At 40.6% G+C, this 21,370-nt stretch overlaps 5 protein-coding genes and 1 non-coding gene across 6 annotated transcripts in view; 3 read left to right on the top strand and 3 right to left on the bottom strand.

Moving 5' to 3' along the window:
* Nucleotides 1–21,370, top strand: part of clul1 (clusterin-like 1 (retinal)) — a 279,095-nt gene that overhangs the window by 245,296 nt on the left and 12,429 nt on the right. The gene's annotated exons all lie outside the window — the stretch shown is intronic.
* On the top strand, nt 806–3,212 carry myl12.2 (myosin, light chain 12, genome duplicate 2). Its single transcript, XM_085804145.1, has 4 exons — nt 806–959; nt 1,832–2,040; nt 2,197–2,358; nt 2,669–3,212. The coding sequence occupies exons 2-4, from the start codon at nt 1,857–1,859 to the stop codon at nt 2,839–2,841; spliced, it is 519 nt and encodes a 172-aa protein (XP_085660271.1). The 5' UTR covers nt 806–959; nt 1,832–1,856; the 3' UTR covers nt 2,842–3,212.
* Nucleotides 2,891–5,792, bottom strand: bag1 (BCL2 associated athanogene 1). Its single transcript, XM_085804144.1, has 7 exons — nt 5,668–5,792; nt 5,040–5,168; nt 4,867–4,949; nt 4,676–4,789; nt 4,468–4,575; nt 4,317–4,379; nt 2,891–4,213 (listed from the first exon to the last, which is right to left on the bottom strand). Exons 1-7 carry the CDS (start codon nt 5,702–5,704, stop codon nt 4,124–4,126), a joined length of 624 nt encoding a protein of 207 aa, XP_085660270.1. The 5' UTR covers nt 5,705–5,792; the 3' UTR covers nt 2,891–4,123.
* trnar-ucu (transfer RNA arginine (anticodon UCU)) lies at nt 6,099–6,190 on the top strand. The gene is given in 2 exon segments: nt 6,099–6,135; nt 6,155–6,190. It is a non-coding gene; the product is annotated as a tRNA-Arg (tRNA).
* chmp5a (charged multivesicular body protein 5a) lies at nt 6,920–13,341 on the bottom strand. The gene is made up of 8 exons (XM_085804454.1): nt 13,125–13,341; nt 11,239–11,343; nt 11,093–11,139; nt 10,161–10,254; nt 9,586–9,657; nt 8,970–9,078; nt 7,756–7,871; nt 6,920–7,378 (listed from the first exon to the last, which is right to left on the bottom strand). Exons 1-8 carry the CDS (start codon nt 13,191–13,193, stop codon nt 7,328–7,330), a joined length of 663 nt encoding a protein of 220 aa, XP_085660580.1. The 5' UTR covers nt 13,194–13,341; the 3' UTR covers nt 6,920–7,327.
* On the bottom strand, nt 17,855–21,336 carry oprk1 (opioid receptor, kappa 1). The gene is made up of 3 exons (XM_085803784.1): nt 20,947–21,336; nt 19,742–20,094; nt 17,855–18,548 (listed from the first exon to the last, which is right to left on the bottom strand). Exons 1-3 carry the CDS (start codon nt 21,189–21,191, stop codon nt 18,010–18,012), a joined length of 1,137 nt encoding a protein of 378 aa, XP_085659910.1. The 5' UTR covers nt 21,192–21,336; the 3' UTR covers nt 17,855–18,009.

Consider the following 21,370-nt stretch of genomic DNA (forward strand, 5'->3'; position numbering starts at 1 on the left):
ACCATGAGACCATGAGAAGGGCCAGCAGCAGGCGAGCTGAGGAGCCTCTCCTCTTGGCCCTTCACTCTTACAGTAGTGCAGGAATAAGAGCTGCTCTGGTAGTGTCTGTGCTGCTGCTGCTGCTGCTGCCTGCAGGCCCAGGTACAGTGGATTAGTGGAAGTAAGTTAATGACAGAATAATCGCAGCAGCACCTAAGTGGTTGTTTGGGTTGGGATGACATAACTAGTCAAATGTCTTCAGACAAACTGCTGGAGTTTAAACATAACTGACTGCCGTATTCTTCTCAGAAAAACTGCACGCAACCATAGACTGTAAGCACGCAACAAGCAAACAAACTGCTGCAGGGCTGTCTACCTTCTACAGTCTATGGGCTAAATATGACCCCAAAACACTTTCTGTTGCATATATTTTCCTAAAGAAGCCATGTTTCCCCTCTTACTTTCTGGTGGACAGTTTGCAGTCTTGTTGTGATGCAAAATTAAGTGTGTGTTACTGTTTTCTGTGTCAATTAAACGTTCACACACACAAATAAAAACGCTGGTTGGAGTCGAGCAGCTGAACAACCAACCAACCGTTGACAAATGTTAGCTAAGTAGCTAATTGCTGCCACCTGCTGATGAAACCTTTTAACCGCAGATTTGTGGTTTTGGACAAAGCTCAAAATAAGAGCTTTATTATACGTACCTGTATTTGTGTATCATCATTTACAAATTACCTAAAATCTTACTGCTAAATTGATGATTTTTATCCTAAAAAAGAAGAAAAACTTGAGAAAATCCACCTGTTACCTAGACGACATGGAATGTTCCAGAATGTTGGTCCCGTCCAGCTCGGCTCTGATTGGTCAGTTCGGCGAAGAGGAAATAAAACATTGATGGTTCCTCCTCATCATCACACTGTGGATGCTCTGGGACCTGTGTGCGCTGCCCTTTGGCAAGTAACGCCTGTGTTTTCTGAGGTTGGTGATATTTTCCCCTCTCTTTTACAAAGTGCTCATTCATGTCCCCTAATTTGAGGACGCACAGTTTAAACGTTTTCCTCCACCGTGAGCTGATATCGGTTAGCTCTGTGAAGTTAGCCTAGTCATGAGTTTATTTAGGTCAACACCAGTCTATGGTCAACACTGGGCTACAGCTAGCTAAGAAATAAAGGGTTTGTTCAGGTTATTTACAAAGTGGAGGAAATGTAAGTAACAGCAAAATCATGAAGGTTGATTTTAATAATTATTCAATTGTCATATGCGTGTGTTTTTAAATCATTGTGGCACGGTAACGCTAGCTTAGTGTTGTGTGATGCTACAACACACAGTCATACAGATGCAAAACAGAAATCTTTTTAATAAATAAAGGGTTCAATAAGTTATTAGTCACATCCACTTTTTTTTTAGTCACATCCACGTTGACAAATGTAAATATGCGTTTTTAAAGTTAAGCCTCTTTTACCAACTATAAGGATTTCCTAAGTCTGAAGGCTGAATCAAAACAGTTTTTAATGTTTTACATTTGGAGGAACAAAAGGCACATTCACACAAAATGGTTATATTAAAGTTGGTGGCACTGCTTTTGTTCAGTAAAATGTAAATCGTTTTTTAATGAGTTAATTTTGTTGACTGAAAAAGATGTTCAATCAGCCTGGTTCACAGGTGTATCCTATCTGAATCTCAAACAGGTCATGATGTATTTGATCCTGACAAACATAACAAGGAAGCGGACGTCATAAAATAATTTCCTTGTGTAACATTTATTATCATAAAGATAAATCTGACAGATGTTTTCATCACATTGTTGAGCTCTAGTTCACAGCCTTCATATCATTTTATTTGTGCTACAGGAGGGGGCAACAACCAGCTGCCATCATGTCAAGCAAAAGGGCCAAGGGGAAGAACACCAAGAAGCGTCCTCAGCGCGCCACCTCCAATGTGTTCGCTATGTTTGATCAGTCCCAGATCCAGGAGTTCAAGGAGGCTTTTAACATGATCGACCAAAACAGGGATGGTTTCATTGACAAAGAAGATCTTCATGACATGTTGGCCTCATTAGGTAAACGTAACTATATATTAACTCACATTTAGACAGTATATATTCAATATTTATGCCCTTTTTTAACAATAAAAATGGTGAGCACTGTTCAAAAAACAAACGTGGATGACAGTTAGTATATTCCGTCCTCATTACTCTGACTTTTTCATTTCTCAGGTAAGAACCCCACAGATGAATACCTGGAGGCCATGATGAATGAAGCGCCAGGTCCGATCAACTTTACCATGTTCCTGACCATGTTTGGAGAGAAGCTGAACGGCACAGATCCTGAGGATGTAATCCGTAATGCTTTTGCCTGCTTCGATGAGGAAGGCACAGGTGAGGTTATGTGCTGTTTGAGAAAATGGTAAAATACACACAGTTCAAATGACCATGCACCTGATCCAAAACAGGAAATAGTGAAAATGATAAAACATTGAGATGAATTTGATTTACATTGTTGAGATGTTTAGGTTTGGACATCCTTACACTTTAGAAACTGAATCCAACTGTTGACATTTTTCTCAGTGAATGACTAAAACAATTTAAATTTTGAAAACTGAAATACTTTGTGCTTGTTTTAAGATGACAGCAGCAATCTATTCTGTTGTACTTTCCTTCTAATGGATTCACCCATCTCCCCCTATAGGTGTGATCCAGGAGGAGTATCTACGGGAGCTGCTCACCACGATGGGTGACAGGTTTACAGATGAAGAAGTGGACGAGCTCTTCCGTGAGGCTCCGATTGACAAGAAAGGCAACTTCAACTATGTAGCATTCACACGTATTTTAAAGCACGGTGCGAAGGATAAAGACGATTAGAAAGGAGTATTTCACTGGATGAGGTTTATACTGTTCATCTTGTGTGTTGTATGTGCTTCCACTGGTTAGAACAGCTGTATCCTGTCATTTGATGAAGCTTCACTATGGTGTAGCCTACTGAAGGTCATTTAAGCTGCTTTTTGGTTCATACTTCTGGACCCCCTCCTTCCAACCCCCTCAACCCTACTCTTTAAAGCTAATTTGCACATATGTGATAACACCACTAAGGGTCTGTATAAGCTAGCAAAGATGTATGTGAAGACCCCAATGGATAAAGCTGGAAATAAACTCAAACGAGATCTGTTATTGTGACTGCTTTGGTTTCACTGAATCCTTTGTATTTTATAGGAAATTAAAGTTTTGAGATGGAACCGTGTTCTGAGGTGAATCAACAATGCTCTGTTCATATTTCAAAAGGTCCTTTTATTTTTTTTAAAACAAAGGAAAATAGATGGGATGTGTGTCGTCACTGATGGTTTAAAGCAATTACAGTTTCACAGTTCACACACATTTCAAAGACACATGTGGGATCACTCACTAGAGAAAAAACAAAAGTTGCTGGTTTGGTGTTGACAATTCATGGAGACTGAATGATAAAAATACATACACTATCTGGCCAAAAGTATGTGGATATTGATGTGTACCTGGTTGTTTGTCCTTTGGTTGGTAAAATGTCACAAAATTGAAGAAATGTCCACAATTTCTCTACCATTACTTGAACTGAGTGGGAGCTGATCTCTGCCACCTCCTGAGAACAGTGGAAGCTGTTAGCATGGCAAATTAAAGGTAATCGTTTTGTAATGTCCACGTACTTTCAGCCATGTGTGTGTAAATCCCCATATGTAACACCACAGTTTGGTACGTCACAATTAAGGAAAAACGAAACCGTGTTCTGTGTTGTTGTATGGTTTGTCATCATCATGGATAATATGACAGATATTTTGGCAGTAGTAGTCTGACTGATTACCTGTTCTCAATGAGGTTTAGGGATCTACATAATGTTACACAATTCAAAGCACCTCTGATGCCTGCGGTTAAAATATGTCAAAAACACCTCACATGTTTCTTTGACCCAGATAATGTATCCGTGCTGTAACTAGCATCAGTGTTGTTAACCAGACTCCTTCTGATCGTAGGATTCTCTGTGATGAGGCATTTCTCATACACAACACACCAACAATAAATAGATGAAGATCTGCTCCACACCTGGAGCTTTCTGTACACTTTGCAGTTGCTCACAGAGCAATGTATAGCACATGATGTGGGAGTCTTTGTCTTCTCCCTAATCTGCCAGGGCAAGGTTTTTTGACTGGATCTTGGATAGGTGGTCTGATATACAGGCCTCAATCTTGTCACACTGAGCCAGGAAATCCTGTTGGCAGAAAGCAATAACACTTAATAATAATGATAATAAAAAATACACAGTATGTGATTCTCAATTGTAATATATTGATAACACTGGAGGTGAACTTTACCTGCACTGTCTTTACAAGTCCCTTTTTCTTCATTTTGCAGTCATTGAAATTGTCTGGGACAGTCTGTCAGAAGAGGAGCAATTTGGGTTAATATGTGACGCATGAATAAAACATGCACTCAAAAATAAACACCTAAACCACAATAGATTACCAGGGCGTCTATCTGCTCCAGAATCTTCATGAACTGCTCGGCTGCTATTTTTACTCTGTGATCGAGTTTACCCAGAGCCTCTGCCTGGAGGTCTTTGGCCAGGAAGCCCTGAAAAAATAGTCACAGATGGGAGACAATCAAATCTCAGGAGCAGAACAAACCACCACAGGAAAAGTATGCAACTTAGAAACTCCACATAAATTCTTACATTCTTGAGTCCAGTCAATTCTCCATCAACTTTTTCCAGCTTTTTAGCCGTCTGCTCCATGGATTTCTCTATGTCTTTTAGCTTCTTCAGTTCCACTTCTTCCTCAGGACTATTCTGTTTTGAGATTATGGTCAGTATTTCATCACAGATACATGGAATGGACACTTGGAAAAAAAAAAAAGAAGCCTTACCCGCTTTCCAATCATCATGAGTTTTGAGCCCTCTTTTACTCCGTAGTTGGACAGGCTCTCCTCCATGTCCTTCAATGATTTTCCTGCCAGAAAGAACAAGGCAAAGTTACATCTGGAGATAATGATATTCAAGATCTTTTCACGCTGTGAAAGAAGAGAGACATGCAGTCTACCTTTGAAGATGAGTTTCTGTGAGGCTGCTGGGACTCCAGTCGCCTGAGTGAGAGCATCTGACAGGTCTTTGACGGTGGGACCCTTACCATCATCCTGACCCGCTATTGTGAGGTTGTGCTTAGTAGATCCTGAAGTAAAAGGGCAGAAATCGCTGAAATCCAAAGTACTGACACAAGTATTTCTCTATAAGGCATTTACATTTTGTCTTTTTTTCTTTACATTAGGATATTGAACATTTCATATTGAAAAATATTTGATAAAACAATAATATGCCTCTTGGACAAACTCTAAAAGCATTTTATTTACACATTTTTCTTGATACATTATGCAACGTTGCTGTAAAACAACGGTTTGATGTCAGATTAGCGGAAATGACAGCAACTGAATCAATATAAGAGAAACATTAATATTATTAAAGGGTTACTGCAATGGTATGACGTCGTTCAAGATGTTAAAGTGGATGGAGGGATGAAGTATTTATAACGGAGCCAGATGCTCGGTGTGGTAACTTAGCCACATTAGCTAGCCATTTCTAAACCACTCGATCCACGGTTGTTAGTAACGTTAGTAAACTATCGATCATCTGGTAACTGTCGTGCAACATCTTTTAAAAAAAAATACTGTTACCGTATGCAACTGTCACTGTTATCGATTGTTCTGACATTTTCCTTTTCAGAGTCCTTTTATCACGTCAACTCAAGAGACCGCACAGCAGAATGTTGATGCTCGCTGACTACTTCCGGCAACACACCGGAAGTAGTTCTTTACGTGCTTTTATTTTTTTAATTCATTTATTATCTTTTGAATAAACGAAACCGCACGAGAATAAAACATATAGATGACAAAAGTGATAATTCTAGCTATAAATACAACCTTTTTCCACAAAAAAAATAAATGAATAAATAATTGTTTAATGCGCAGCCGTCTTGTTTTCAACATATAACTTTGGTGTCCCCTTCAGATGATCGTAAAAAGTAAAAATCAATTGTCATAGCTATCGTCTAACTCTTTTTCAAGTCACAAATTTGGCAGGAAGTTTGAACAGAGATGGGGCATCTGGCTCTGTGGCGCAATGGATAGCGCATTGGACTTCTAGCAAAACACATGTGAAGTGATTCAAAGGTTGTGGGTTCGAGTCCCACCAGAGTCGAACTTTTTGACTTCAAACTAACTTCTGCTCTCCTCATGTTGTAAGTACAGAAAACGCGGCGTAATATTGCACTGACTATAGTAATAAATATAAAATAACCAGAAGGAACCTGTAAGTAACCTGCTAATACTTGAGCAGACAGTATTATTGCCCCTTCACTCAACATGGACGTAGTAATGTAGCATAGAGGACGGACTTGTTTTGTTTGGGGAAAAGAAGAAACAATGAGAAACACACCTGAATGAATTTTTCAGGACCTTAATGAGCTGCATCACATTTCAAGCTGCCCACAGTAGTCCACCATTCAACCTACATGGTTTAAATTAAATAAATGCGCTTTAACACAGTAAAAAGTTAGGCTATATTAAATTGAAAAATAAGAGAGGCATCATCTTTTCGTACTACAACAACTACTACATGCAGTAAACCTCGAACAGGGTGTTATTACAGCAGATGAATACAGCCTGGTTTGTGTGGGCGTCTCAGTAGCAGGCCACCTCTCAGTTTTGCCCCAGGGCCATTCAGCCAGGTCCTGGTTGGACATTTACAAATAAAAAATAACCACAAAATAATAATAATAATAATAGTAGTAGTCCACCTCCTGAGAAAGTGCAGGAGTCTGTGTTTTCTTCGCCGGCAGCATAAAAGTCAAGGTCTGTGAGTAGAGAAATGTGAAACCGCAGGGACACAGGAATAATGAGATCATAATCAATAAACAGTAATTCAAGGTTAAATTAAAACACATTTTATTTTGCATGTTTCAAATAACCTGCAGACATCTGGGGCAGGTTAAGAGGGGATCAACTCCACTTTTGAAAACTCAAACAAAATGGTTATGTCTAAGCAACAACACACAAAACTAGTCATAAATAAAAATAAATTAATCCTAGGTAACACTGATGATAAATGACACCGACAGCTGGAGGGGACACAAACAGGAATAGTGTTTTTTAAAAAAGGGATCAGTATGTTACAAGGCCACATGCTAGCACAGTAGTAGTAACAAAACACAACCCAACACCAGGACAACTTCGAAATCGTAGTGTTCTCAGGTCAAATGGTTTTCTGCATGTAAAAATGTTACTCTACATATAAAAGTGTTTTCTGGTGAAGTGCAGTTGTTCATCAGTCCCCTGTTTATGAGGCAGGAATCTGTGGGAGGCCAAACTCATCCACCAAAACACCATCCTGAAAACAAAAGGAAAATGTCATTAACTACAAACGCAGGCAGACAAAGCTCTAAATAGACCCCTTATATTTCAAGTGTTATTGTTCTTTTGATTGGTTCATGTTTAACCGCCTGCAATTTTTACGCCATTTCCTACATAGCCACATACTTAATCAGTTTAATCTTGGTTTTATTCAAGAGTTTTTTTCTGATGTGCATTCATGTTGTAACTTCTCTTGAAATAACATCTGTGCAATGAAAAGCTCAGGAACTGAGTCGCTTAATATTAGAAAACCAATGAGCAACCACAGATATCATGAGATGGATCGTGTGAATTTGGTAACATTAAATCGATGATACATGAACCTTCAGTACAATGTGCTACGTGGACTGTTACCTTATTTGTCTTGCTGTCACTGGGGATTCCCTCAGGGATCGATGGGGCGGCTGAGGCCTCGTCCAGGTAGGTGCTGTCGTCGTCCAGCAGCAGCTCATCACCCAGTGCGTCCAGTTCTGAAACCACAATGACACTTTTCTCATAACTGCAGCTTTAAACGTCAACGTTAAACTCATTTTGGTTTAAAGCGTCAACGAAGAACTTTAATTTTGTGTTGATTTTGGCGACCCCTGTGGACAAAGAGACATCAGCACAAATGAGAGACTTTGGCATATCCAGTTCAAAGTTCTTTGTAGGGCCTTTAAAGGTACAATATGTAAGAAATCTAAAGCAACTGGCTGTAAAATCATCCTAATATGTCACAGAGACTCAGGAATAATGTTCATATAACATACTGAACTCACCAACAACAATAGTACAGCCAGAATATTCACATTTAAACATTTTTTTGCAGACTGCAAATCATGTTTATGTTTTGAATTTACGTGTTGGCATGTTGCACCACCTAGCCCTCTCTCCCAATCACAGTGTCAGTGGCATTTCAGCCTCCGGGTTGCCAGTTAAGCTTCCACTGAGGGAAACAACGCGCTGCTATGTTTTGAATTTGACTGCAGCAACAATTTTGGCCACATTCTTACATACCGCTCCTTTAAAGCAGAAGTAAGCGATCCGGTCGTTTTCGCTAATGCTGCGTTCCAGGCAGGCTTTTGAAATCGTAAATCACAGCTTCAAGTCACAACTTACGACTTTGTAGTGTTCCAGGCAACCCACTCGTGTTTTTCCGACCTGTTTTACCAGTGAAAGTCACTATAACGGCCACTCGTAACTTCCGACCCGTGAACTCGTACCAGATCAAACTGGTACGACTTCACAGGACGGAAAAACACGAGTCTACGAGTTTCCTTGAACGCACCATAACAGTCCTCGTCCCTACGTCGCCACATTCACGGCGCATCCCTTGGCTGCACACACAGCCCTGCATGCCGTTCTCTCTCCTCATTGGATAAAAACTGTAGGATACGATAAATGTTTTCTCCTCGGCTCAGAGCAGAGCAGAGGGACTGACAGACCCGTGTTTCAGTCCAAACACTCTATGTAAGTGATTGCTGTCGGAAGATATAACTATTTAAGACTTATATTAACACAAATATATCACTTACTTCTGCTTTAAGTAAAAAAACAAAAATAAACATGTCAGAGACAGTCAGGTATACCTGCTTCAAGATCATCCTCGTCTATGTCTGGGGTGCCGTAGCTGCGGCTCAGGGCCTCTTGAACCTCGTTGGCGTCTTCCATCATGTCCTCCAGTTGGTCCTGTAAATCCTGGAAGTCCAAACACATGGGGTCTCTTTTAGGAGCAGACACAGTATCTCACAGCTGGACTTCTGACCGTTATTTAACACCAACACTGTCATGTAAGATGCTTTTTTTTTTTGGTCAAGTTAATTTATTTACAAACCACCAGTAACAGAGTGCACAGTAAATGAGCAAAGCCTGGTAACGATGCTCAAAATGCCATACATATGCTTAAAATGTGTCTGTCTGGTAATTATTTTCCTGTTGATTTGTGGCTGAAAGGAAGTACTTAAATTAACATTTATTTGGATGCAAATTATAATAATTATAAGAATTTAGTGGGGGACATTTCGATGAAAGAGTGACATTTAAATGTGTCCAGAGAGAGGAAATAATGTCACCCTCACATTTACAATTTGACACAGAGCAGTGCTGAGAAATGTTTGTTAATATTCTGTTAATTAATTAATTAATCAGAGTCTATATATTGTGGGATATACTGTAACTGTAGCCGATAATGTAAAATAAACATACGTCAATCTGATCAATTTTGACGTCCTTGTAAGCCCTCTTCATTTCCTTTGCACCAATCTTCATGGCCTCCACCTGCAAATAGAAACAAATCAAAGAATATTTAGTTACATGTTGAATCAGTGTGAGTGCATTCATAAACAACCTCACATTAAACAAAGGGTGGAGGCTCTTTTGCCTCCGTCAGGCAGGTGACCGAGGTCGTTTCCCGTACGTATGTCCATTAGTTAGTCATGTTGGCCATTAAAATTGGAAATACTAAGAGGAAAGGAAAATATTACCATAATTTCTGGGAAAAACTGTTGCAAAAATAAAACATTCATTCATAACAGATAAAAACACATGACTCATCTCTGGACTACAAATCAAGAGGAAAGAAAAAGCCTGAGACATCGTCCTACAAGCCAGAAATGTTTATTAGTGACTCAGAGAGCTGAGCCAGTGTTTACACTCTGGTTAACATTTTAATCTCAATCTCACCTCACCTCAGACTCACCACAAAGTAAAGTAAACAGCAGCAGTACAGAGAGATTACCAGTGTAATCCCATCAGTCCCGGCCACACTGTGGGGCTCTTACCGTTGTTTTGGTGTCCTTTAGTGTCTGGATTGTGTAGTTTGCCTGCTCCATGTTGAACGACTGCTGGGCCAGCTGCTCCCTTTGACCTTCATACCTGAGGAGAAACAATTCAGTCGTGACAACAGTGATTCTTCTCCAAAGTTCAATGATAACTTCAGCCTGATTGATAACGAATTTCTGAGGCTGGTAACAGTATTACAACTGTTTAAGTGCAGCTAACTTCAAACTGTGAATATTTGCTGCTTTTTCTTGACTTTCATTCGAACAAATTGAATCACTTGTTGTTGTTTTTTTCAATTTTCAGATATTTTATACTGCAATTGATCTGTATTTGAGAGGTTTTAACTGTTGTATAACCAGATGTTGTCTAATTCTATTTTTCACATTAACAATATCGTTTTGGTTTGTTTATTGTTTCAGAATTGTAACTATAAGATGTACTGAGTGGAGCATTTTAGAGTTTAACAATTAACCTAAAATTCAGGATAAAGTAATGATTTGGCCAGATGATGCGATTGCAATTTCACTGTGAATGGTCATTGTTGCTTTTCATTTTCACTTAAAAAACAAATTAAAAATGGTGATGTAATTTTTGTTGGGTCTTTTAGCAAACAATCATGTCCCATCTTGAGAACACGACTTGTTGTCCACAGTGTCTCTGTAGCGACTCTGTTGTGACACATTTTACCTTTATCAAAATAAATACATTAATAAATGCATTCCCTTAAATTTGGATATTGTGATTTCTATTACAATAAGATTTTTTGTGCAGCTCTAAAACCACTTATTTATTGCAAAAGTTCTATATGTATATTTGTTACCATACAGTATTTTGGCAATACACCATACTGTAAACCATATATATTTATGATTATTGATCAGGCTTTACTTCTGATATATCAAAAGATATGCCTTCACATCATGGGACTTACATCCTCTTCTGCTTCAGCACTCTCATCGCCTTCTGTTTCACCGTGTTCTGCGTTTGAACAAGAAGAAAACACAATAATTATTCCCCATTTCTGAACCGCACATTTTCCTCTTAAGACTGGGGTTGAATGTGGGTGGGTGTCCCCACCTTGGAGGGCCCATCTCTCATCTTTTTCAGCTGGTCCTTGTACTTGAGAAGCTCAGCATCTAGTCTGCCAATTTTCTTGTCTATGGACTCGGCCCGGGCATCCACCTGTGACAGAGAGAAGGAGAGCGAGAGGATCAATTAGAGGTGTAATGGCTTGGAGGCTCCCAGCAGACCAAACACAGAGCGAACCAACCTGCCCCTCCTGTCTCTGCCTCTGCGTGCTGTGCAGAACCAAGCACCTGCTTAGGACCCCATGACCACTGAGAGCCCCAAAGATCAATTCACTTTTTTAAATCTATAGTGTGCAACTTCTGTCGATCCCTAGAGAAATCCTGCATAATTACATAAACTATTCTTCTCACTATTCTCTACCGACTAACTACTAACTCACTCTCTTTGCTGCTTCCTACTCCTTTTTCTTTCCTTATTCGTTGGTTCATTTATGCGCCTGCTGTACATACTCTGAACTAATTGCGCTTTTGAAATCACTCTGGAGTGTAGTTCCGGCTGCATTCGCCTCAAAAACAACTCTATCTCGTAACGCTACTTGATTATTTCATAGCATGGCAAATGTGCAGGTCACAACTTGTCCACGAGAGCGTTTTGAAGTTGTTGGATTGTGTATTTGATGAGTTTTGAGGGGACAGGGGACCTGTACCGTTCACCCCCATTGTGTCTCTGCCCCGCAGATCTCAAAACAACATGCACCGATAATTAAAGGTAATGAACTACTACTACTATGACTATAGCGATTATGGCAAAGTTCAAATTTGTTGAACTATCCTTTTAAGTGTACTGTAAATCAGTGGTTCTCAACTGGTGGGTCGGGACCCAAAAGTGGGTCGCGGACCCGTTCTGGATGGGTCGCGGACAGCTGGTCAAAAAAGTAAATAATATTTAATGCACATCTGATGTTGGACATGTCTTTTATTTTGAAAAATAACTTATATTGAAAGGCACGTGAACACACGCAGTTGTAATGCTCCTCCTCAGTTTCTTATTATTTGCTCTGAATGCAAAGATATCAGTTTCTTATTAATGTGGCCTGAATGCAGTGAATCTTGTTTTGTTTTGTGGGTCTTTATTTTGTGCAATTTGATATTTAGCCTATTCACTTTTGTGAACATGCTCTAAATGCAGAGATGCATTATAAGTCAAATATATCGTTTTGTTGGTCTCCATTTTGTGCAGTTTGATATTATTTTATTCACTTCCGTACATGCAGTTGTCATGGTCCTCCTTAGTTTCATTCATGTGCTCTGAAATGCACTTTGCTCAATAAAGAGCAAAATGAGTTTTTAAAGGCTTTAAAAAAAAAAAATCTTGGTTTGAATTCTATAAAAGTGGGTCGCGACTTAATGACCATGGGAAAATGTGGAGCCCAGAGTGAGACTAGTTGAGAACCCCTGCTGTAAATCAACCCCAGGCTGCACTTTTAGCTGAATTTGGTACCATTTCTGATTAAAAACAATAGGCATAGATGGGTAAAAACATGCCAGGCTAGGATCATGATTTGTAATGATTAGAAAAATGAAACAGGTGTGTAAATGATTAATAATCTGTATTATAGGCAGTAATAGAGGGCCCCAAAATAAATGTTTGCCTAGGGCCCCATGGAGGCTTGGGCCGGCCCTGGTGTTGTGTGTTTATGGAGGAGAAACATAACAGGAGGAGTGGGCTGGTGGGAGTCTGTCTGTGTTGTTGAACAGCCCAGGCTCTGCCTTATAAACACGCTGCTCTCTCACAGTATAAAACGGGAAACATGTAAAAAAAAAGGAGAGTCCTGTTTGTGATGCACTGCCATGGTAGGATGCTATCTCGGTTTAAAAAAAAGAAAAGAAAAGACATAAACAACAATGCAGCCCAGCCTGACAGCAAATACTCACATTCCCAATACAGTCCGACAGGTTCGCAGGAGGCGCTTTGGGTTTCCCGCGTCCGAAAATCCTGTTCATTTTCTACTCGCTCTTAATGACAACTGACTGAAGCCTAGTCTAGATTTTTCTAGAAAACACACAACAAAAAAAGCATCACAGGGATTTTCTTCATTGAACACACCCGGAAGTAACGGTACGGACGCAGAGCTCTCTGATTGGTCGACGTAAACAGTTGTCGCCAATGAGGCTTCAGAGTCCAGACGCTGCCCCGCCCCCGCGTGGCGAGCGGAGGAAATGCAGCTGTTGTGGAGAAGGGGGAAAAAAAGCCATTGTACCCGGGCGAGGACACTGCATACATACATCATCATCATCATCATCATCAGTCTTTTGTTACACCCCCACTGCAGATACCACAGGAATTAAATGTGACTTTTGATCAGGGTTTTTTTTATTCACTTTCTTCATCTGATCATCTCTATGTAGATTGATGAGCTCATGTCCTCCCTCCCACATGCTCTGTGACCAAACTGATGGACAGTACCATGTGCAATAACACCCTGGTTCAGTAGCCTATACATCTACAGTATATGTCAGCTACCATATGTATGTAGTATCTTATTGTATTACCCACTTATATTTATTGCACTCTTTCATGCCTGCATCTCTTTTTTCTTGAGGGCTCTTGAGATGCATATTGGAATTAGAAAGGATGGAGGACGAGATTCATCTTTCTTGGTTCATTTCACCACTTGGAATGGAACTAAGACTTATAACTATTAATTATAAATTAATTAATTAAGGAAATTGTAATTGTAATTGCTTTTAGCCGAAGGAGACGTTCAGTTTATTATCACAAATGACAAAGAGACAAATTATCACATTTGAGTAGCTTTTCTTCCAAATAGAAGCAGACTTTATTGTTTTTCTTTTTGCAGCTCTAAATGAAATAATTTAGGGAGGAAAACCTTTCAATTGTAACTCCTAATAAGGACTCACTCACAAACAAAACACTTGTGACAAGGAGGGAAACAAATGAACACTGTCTCTTTTATCAAGGGCCTCAAGCTAAAAATATTTAGGAACATTTGGTTAGATATCTGAAAATGCTACAAACTTATGATATGTTTTATGTACATAACAATAATAATAATAATAATAAACACACCTGTGAAATGAATGTCTCTGAGATGTAGTGTAGATTAAAAGAACAAAGCAGCATAAAAATGAAATACTCAAGTACCTTGAAACTGTCCAGTTCTTTGGTGCAGGTATTGTAAGATTACCAACATTTAGAGATCATTATCAATTATCAAACAGATGAATAAACACCAGAAATGTTTGTCATAAGTCAGCAACCTAATAATATATGAAAACATATTAACCATTAACAAAGCTGTTACTCAACCCTAAACATAAAATGCTGCTTTATTTACAAATGGCCAGTGATTAAGAAAATGATTAAGAAATCAAATTCATGTAATCATGAGCACGTAATTATAACACACACAGGCGACAGTGAATGGCACAACCGTGTTCCTCCCCCCACGAGGAGCTGTTAACTGTGACATCTGCCTTATGTGGCCACAGTAATGACTGACAGTTTTTCCTTTGAACAATGAAGCCTATTAGAGCCTTATTAGACACAAGGGCCTATTACTGAACCTGGCTGTGTAATGGCTTCCTGGTGCTCATGTAGCAGGGCAGACCTTTATCATCACCTTCACACTAATTGGCACTGATTGGGAGTGGTTTTGGGTGGCTGTGTGTGTGTGTGTGTGTGTGTGTGTGTGTGTGTGTGTGTGTGTGTGTGTGTGTGTGTGTGTGTGTGTGTGTGTGTGTGTGTGTGTGTGTGTGTGTGTGTGTGTGTCTGTGGGGTTGATGAATTTAGCTGAGAACCAGTGGCAGTGACTCAGGTGCTAATTGAGGCAGGGCAGGTGTGTCAGAGTGGACCTCCAGTCTGTGCTCTGTAAAATCCAGACCTTGTTTGGCCTTGAGAGTGTTTGTTGCGGGCTTGGTCCATGGAGAGAAGACCGCCACTGACCATCATCGACTGGTTGAAAGTTGTCAACAACAGACTGTGAGGAAGCAATCAACCTGCAGCACTGTTGACCTTTGGCCTTAGACTGTCCTTGCCCTGCTTTTTGATACTTGAAGGATGAGTGTGTGGATGTCTTCCCTTTGACTTTTTACTCCATTTGTTTGAAATAATAAAACATTTTTCATTCAATATATATACATACATAAAAGAAAAGTCAAGAATCTGTGGACTGGAGTGCAGTGGGTGAGTTGCACAGTGTCTGAATTTACATTCTCTGCAAATTCCTCTGCAAGGCCACCGACACAAAACACCTCACAATTAGCACAACAAGCCTTGGACTGCTGCTTTGTCAGCAGGTGAGCTCTCCATGGAAACGCTAACTTTACTTCTGAGTAGGGATGGACTTAATACAGGATTGGAAAAAAAAAGAAATGAGCATAGGAAGGTGGGAAGGTGGGCTATAAATCTGATGCCTCGTTAGAGGTGCTATACCATAATTTTCTTCTTTCAACATAGATATCATATAGAGAACAGTAGCATGTTTTCCAGCTTTATTGTGGCTTAGTTGCACATGTATGAAGCATGTTCTGACATTCAGAGCTAAAAGATACAGTAAAATATAAATGTACAACACATACAGTGAGTTTACAAAGCAGCGGCACATTATACACACATGGTGCTTAGCCCTGGGCCAATTATATGTTCATGAACAGTATAGGTAAAGACTGAAATCTTGTCCATTGAGTAGGTTATACGGTATTAAAGGAATAATTAAGAAGTACTGTAACCAAGCCAACAGTGGGATTTCCTCTGTAAGATGAGATAATGCTACAGTAACTTTCAGCAGTATTGTTTCATATAAAAACATATACACAAAAATGGATGTAGTTGTGGATAATTGCTGATCTTTGAGAGCAAGCAAACCAACTGAGTTAAGAGATCAAAGATAAGATAAGGCACACAAAACAAGGCACAAAAACACATCTGCTATAACTACTGCATCTCTATCGGATCTAGGCAGATAATAATATATCGATAGTTAGCTCTACATTGAGAAAAACACTTTGGTTCTATTAAATCTGGTTTCTGTAAAAGCTACAATAAAAGAAACCAAGGCAAAGATGACAAAGATGTGGTTCAAAGCAATGTTCGGTGAAATAAACTGACTTTCCACCATCTAAAAACATTCTTTATCTGTATACATTCACTGATTATTAGTCACCGTGATGAACCGGTTCATTCAGAAACGCAGCCAGGGACAGGAAAGAAATCAGTGCTGCCCATATCAAACATGTAAAGCGGAAAAACCCACACACTGCTATTTAAAACAACGATCAATACCACGTCAGGCTGTCCATTATTGATCAAAATTTACAGCACATGATACAAAAACCAAACTGAACTGAACTTTTGCTGAGAGTAAAACCCGACTTTCACGAGGAGAAGCTCACAAACGTGTGGTCACTAAGCAGAAAAGATGAGAAACAGCGAGCGGTGATATTTACAGCATTAACAGTAGATTGAAAATAAAACAGACAATAAAAGCCCTGCTGTGCCGGTTTACAGTACGCTATCATCGTCATGTCGGCTGTTGCCATGGAGCCCTCTGCCCAGTGTTCACATGTATCGCTAGTTTCAGACAAGGTGAGAAAACAACAGGTCGACAATACTATGTACTGTACAACACACGACGTCGCCTGCATGTGACACCATGCAGGAGACGTCATGGCAGAAAATGTTCAAAGGTGTCGAGTCTTGTCAGATGTAATAAAAGTTTCTTGAAGCTTTGAAGAAGAGTGGATTTTTTTGTAAAGCCGCGTCAAAGTCAACCATATTGGCAATGAGAAAAAAACACAGTGATTCACAGAGGATGATCCCTGAGAGCTTATTAAATATCCTACATGTGTTTACAACCAAAGCGAGACTCTTCAAAGTTATAGGCTATAGACAAATTTACAGTATACAACCAAGCACCAAACTACAATTCACTTAAAACACAGTTATTGTAAAAGTAATGCTGTTTCTGAATTACATTCAACTTTTTTTTTCTTTATTTGCACAAAACACTTGTTAAATATTTTATGCATGTGAGAACTATTTTCTATTTTCCACTTTCAGGTGACGGCCAATTTACAAAATGCAAATGTAGCTACAGAGTAAAATACTTTTGGTTTTCCTTGTTTTGACATCTTCCATCATCTTTTTCAGTACACAATGTGTTAAATATATTAAGTTTCAATTTCCTCAGCAGATTGTAAATTATGAATACTATACAACGATGATTAAAGATCTGACTTGGCTGTGACTCCAGAGACCATCACTGTCTCAATGTCAATTTGACGAGTGTCCCAATACAAGACCAAAGCCTACTTCATGTTAAATACTCTAAATACTTTCCTATATCCCTACCCTGGAGGCGGTTCCTTCAGAAGATGCAAATCCTTACAAACAGATCACAAATATAGTTTCATTTAAAAAATAAAAAAAAAAAGCTCAGTAATGTTTTTTTTTTTCAAAATGTTACTCAAACAGGACTAAATTATCCATCTGTTGGGGGATTCAAACCGGCATGGTGGAGGATCAAGTCAAATAATTGACAGTTCCCATGTTACCTGTGATGAACACCTGTGCCTAGTGACGTTCAATTTTGGTTTTAGACTTTATATGGGGTTTGTTGGCGATAAGAGAAATCTAGTTTATGAATGGACATGCCTCTGAATTCTCTGGGCAACAATTTGGATGAATAAATAAAGACTATAGCTCTCTCTGCTAGATGGCAGTGGTGATTTGAGTCAAGCCCAGGTCGTTGGAGTCCTCCCAGCCCTGACAGGGCAACGAGGACGTGTCCATGGCTAGTCATACAGCCCTGGCCTGCCGTCCGTCTCCGCGACCTTCTGTGGGACACGTGTGGTCCCGCAGCGTGCTCCTCACCCGGCTCACCCCCTGGCAGTCCCCGTGTCCTTGCGCTCGGGGGCAGCAGAAGTCCCTGAAGCACCTCTTGAAGTTCTCGTCCAGGAAGGCGTAGAGGATGGGGTTGAGGCTGCTGTTGGTGTAGCCCAGCGCCACGCAGAAGAAGTAGGCGGCCATGACCGCGGTGGTCTCGGGGACGTTGGTGGACAGCGCCTTGACCAGGATGAAGATGTGGATGGGCGTCCAGCACACCACGAAGACGGCGACCACCACCAGCACCAGGCGCGTGATGCGGCGGAGGTTGCGGTCCTTCTCCCGCGAACCCGACAGGAGGCGAACGCTCTTCAGCCGCAGGACCATCAGGGTGTAGCAGACGGTGATGATGATTACGGGCGCCACGAAGGCGAAGATGAAGACGCAGATCTTCATCAGTGTGTCCCAGTAGGTGTAGGGCTCGGGGAACTGGAGGGCGCACTCTGTCGTCCCTGTCGGTTACAGGAAAACAGACTTAGAGGAAGAGGTTTGAATTTAGAGACACAGTCACAGTATGTGTATTTTACAGGTCAAAGGCATCTCTAGGCAGTTAGATCAGGTCAACTGGATTTAGTTTTTGTCTTTCGCCAAGTGGCTTCATCAGTTTGTGTAGACTAAACTAGCCAGTCTAGATAAAAAACAAAGTCCAGTTGACCTGATTCAGTTGCCTAGAGTTTTTATGGTTCATCCTCTGGGAAACACGACTGACTGTCTGAACTGAATTTCACGTCAGCAACCAAAACCAAACCGAGACATTTAAGATTACTAGGTCCAGTTGACCTGATTCAGTTGCCTAGAGTTGTTAGATCATCAAACACATTACGGTTCATCCTCTGGGAAACACGACTGACTGTCTGAACTGAATTTCACGTCAGCAACCAAAACCAAACCGAGACATTTAACCTAAAACCACAAAAAGAAAAACCTCATGATGGCGGTAAAGTCAAACGCTCACATCCTCTGGGGACTGTGAACATCCGTGCTAAATTTTACAGCAATCGATTCCTCGGTTGCTCAGATATTTCAGTCTGAAGCGAAATATTGGCCTGACACGGACAACAACAGTGATTGCCAGTAACAGCCATGGAGCCACATCCCGAGCATGACTAAAAATTTTAATGTCACATCCCACGATGCAAAGAAAGGTCGACTCGTCACCACAGAAAGGCAAAAGGGGGAGATCAGATTCATCATCTGGTCTAATAGCTCTGGGTAAAGTGGACTGCGCTTTATTGAAGGGCGGCTCATTGTGAACATGAACAATTTATTAGACTGTCGCTGAAGGAAAGAAAATTAATCTTTCAAGCTCTATTCTCAGTCAGGGGAGACCCATTATGCCTGTCACAGCATCATCTAGTCAAGTAGCTGTAATGCAGACTCTCATCAAACCTACAAAAATCCTCTTCGTTGGATCTGAATGACGCTTTCTACGGCTAATTGAGATAATTCAGGACGAGTATGCTCTAGTGCAATGAGGCTTCGAGTTTAAAAGTGCTTAGAAGTGTCCCTTTGCATCCGATGGAGTGTGTTTTGCCTCTACAGTCGACACAGGTGTGGGATTAACCAGATAAATATGAGTAGAGAGATTTACACCATCAAAGGTGGAGTGCGACCAGCGGATTTAACACTGTGAATATCAATGTACCGTTATTGGTTTTAGTGCTGCCAAGTATCATGGCAGGGATCCCGGCAGAGGACGACAGCACCCAGATGATCACGTTGATGATCTTGGCCTTGACGGGCGTGCGGAAATCCAGGGCCTTGACCGGGTGGCACACGGCCACGTAGCGGTCCACGCTCATCATGGTCAAGGTGAAGATGCTGGTGAACATGTTGTAGTAATCGATGGAGATGAAGACTTTGCACGCCACCTCGCCAAACGGCCAGGAGCTGAGCAGGTAGTCGGTGCTCTGGAAGGGCATGGTGGTGGTGACCAGAGCGTCGGCCACAGCCAGGTTGAAGATGTAGATGTTGGTGGCTGTTTTCATCTTGGTGTATCTGCAGTGGGAGAAGAAGATCAGGACGTTTTTTGTTTTGCGTAAATCCTCTAAAAGAAGTGGAAGGTTTTAATGAGATCATGTGTCCAGTTAAGGATTATAGCTATCAGAGTGCTCAGCTGTCTCTCCTGAATAAACAGATTAACTCCTGTACTGTATGTACACAAGTGTAACTTGACAGAGAGCTGAAGGGGTGGCGTATCTCCTAGTTTTTCCTTTTCCACCATCTCATATTCAAGGTTTTAAAATGTAATCCAGCAAGGCTGCTTTCAGCCTGAACACTTGAAAAGAAAAAAAAAGAAACCTTCCTGAGGCTTTACACAGACCCTTATATGAGACAGAACAGATCGGAGCAATATTGACATCACAATCAATGCAAATCTTGTAATAAGAGAAATATGTCACAGGGTAATGTAGATCTAAAAATATCAATGTAATTTCTACAAAATGCACATGCAAATGAAACACCATAGAGGAAATAGTTAGTTTTTTAAGCTTTCTTTTCTTTCTTCTTTTTCATCACAGTTCATTTACATGTGTGGCCCTGCAGGGACGCACGTGGATGCACATGTTTCTAAACTCATCAGAGCAGCTGAACAAACACAAATGTCCAAAAATGATCACGCACTAAATTCCCTGCATCCATTCAGACACGCATATTGTTGCAGCTGAGAGACTCGCATCTTTGTTGACACATCACAGTCGTTGTATATAGCCTACTGTATATATATATATATATATATATATATATATATATATATATATATATATATATATATATATATATATATATATTTTTTTTTTTTTTTTTTTTTTTAAAGAAGAAAAAGAAGGGAAAAAAGCTTCAACTCACCTGATGATGACATACATGACCAAACAATTGCCCACGAGCCCCACCACAAACACCACGGAGTACACCGCGACTATGATTGGGATGAGGGGCGACATGGGCTCGGGTTCATTGTCCCATGTGCCGTTGGGTGTGTAGTTGAAGATGTCCGACATGCCGGGCTGCCAGGTGAAGTTTGGGATGCACTCCTCGGGCTGGCCCGTGGGACACCTGTCCTCCTTGTAGATGTGCACCACGCTGCTCTCCATGGCGCTCAACGCTGCTGCTGCTGCTGCTGCTGCTGCTGCTGCTGCTGCGGACTACACTGCTGCTGAAGCTGAGGCTGAGGGCGTAAACTGTCCGTTCACATTAAACAGACACCGGTCACAACAGAGCTGAATTTTCTGACGACTGGTAGGATGATGAGGGGGGGAAAAAAACAAAAAAC

The sequence above is a fragment of the Trachurus japonicus genome, chromosome 17 (assembly GCF_045865225.1).
Source record: "Trachurus japonicus isolate A0001 chromosome 17, Traja_1.0".
Classification (NCBI taxonomy): Eukaryota; Metazoa; Chordata; class Actinopteri; order Carangiformes; family Carangidae; genus Trachurus; species Trachurus japonicus.

What these genes read in the sequence shown, in the direction of transcription:
- oprk1 (XM_085803784.1), bottom strand. Translation starts at nt 21,191, where the DNA reads ATGGAGAGCAGCGTGGTGCACATCTACAAGGAGGACAGGTGTCCCACG. An exon ending in GTCATGTATGTCATCATCAG is followed by an intron (nt 20,095 to 20,946) that starts GTGAGTTGAAGC and finishes CTCCCACTGCAG; the next exon opens with ATACACCAAGATGAAAACAG. An exon ending in CAGCACTAAAACCAATAACG is followed by an intron (nt 18,549 to 19,741) that starts GTACATTGATAT and finishes TGTAACCGACAG; the next exon opens with GGACGACAGAGTGCGCCCTC.
- chmp5a (XM_085804454.1), bottom strand. Translation starts at nt 13,193, where the DNA reads ATGAACAGGATTTTCGGACGCGGGAAACCCAAAGCGCCTCCTGCGAAC. An exon ending in TGAGAGATGGGCCCTCCAAG is followed by an intron (nt 11,140 to 11,238) that starts GTGGGGACACCC and finishes GTTCAAACGCAG; the next exon opens with AACACGGTGAAACAGAAGGC. An exon ending in TAAAGGACACCAAAACAACG is followed by an intron (nt 9,658 to 10,160) that starts GTAAGAGCCCCA and finishes TTCTATTTGCAG; the next exon opens with GTGGAGGCCATGAAGATTGG.
- myl12.2 (XM_085804145.1), top strand. Translation starts at nt 1,857, where the DNA reads ATGTCAAGCAAAAGGGCCAAGGGGAAGAACACCAAGAAGCGTCCTCAG. An exon ending in TGACATGTTGGCCTCATTAG is followed by an intron (nt 2,041 to 2,196) that starts GTAAACGTAACT and finishes TTCATTTCTCAG; the next exon opens with GTAAGAACCCCACAGATGAA. An exon ending in CTTCGATGAGGAAGGCACAG is followed by an intron (nt 2,359 to 2,668) that starts GTGAGGTTATGT and finishes CTCCCCCTATAG; the next exon opens with GTGTGATCCAGGAGGAGTAT.
- bag1 (XM_085804144.1), bottom strand. Translation starts at nt 5,704, where the DNA reads ATGTCAGAACAATCGATAACAGTGACAGTTGCATACG. An exon ending in ACAGAAACTCATCTTCAAAG is followed by an intron (nt 4,950 to 5,039) that starts GTAGACTGCATG and finishes TCTTTCTGGCAG; the next exon opens with GAAAATCATTGAAGGACATG. An exon ending in AATTGACTGGACTCAAGAAT is followed by an intron (nt 4,576 to 4,675) that starts GTAAGAATTTAT and finishes CTATTTTTTCAG; the next exon opens with GGCTTCCTGGCCAAAGACCT.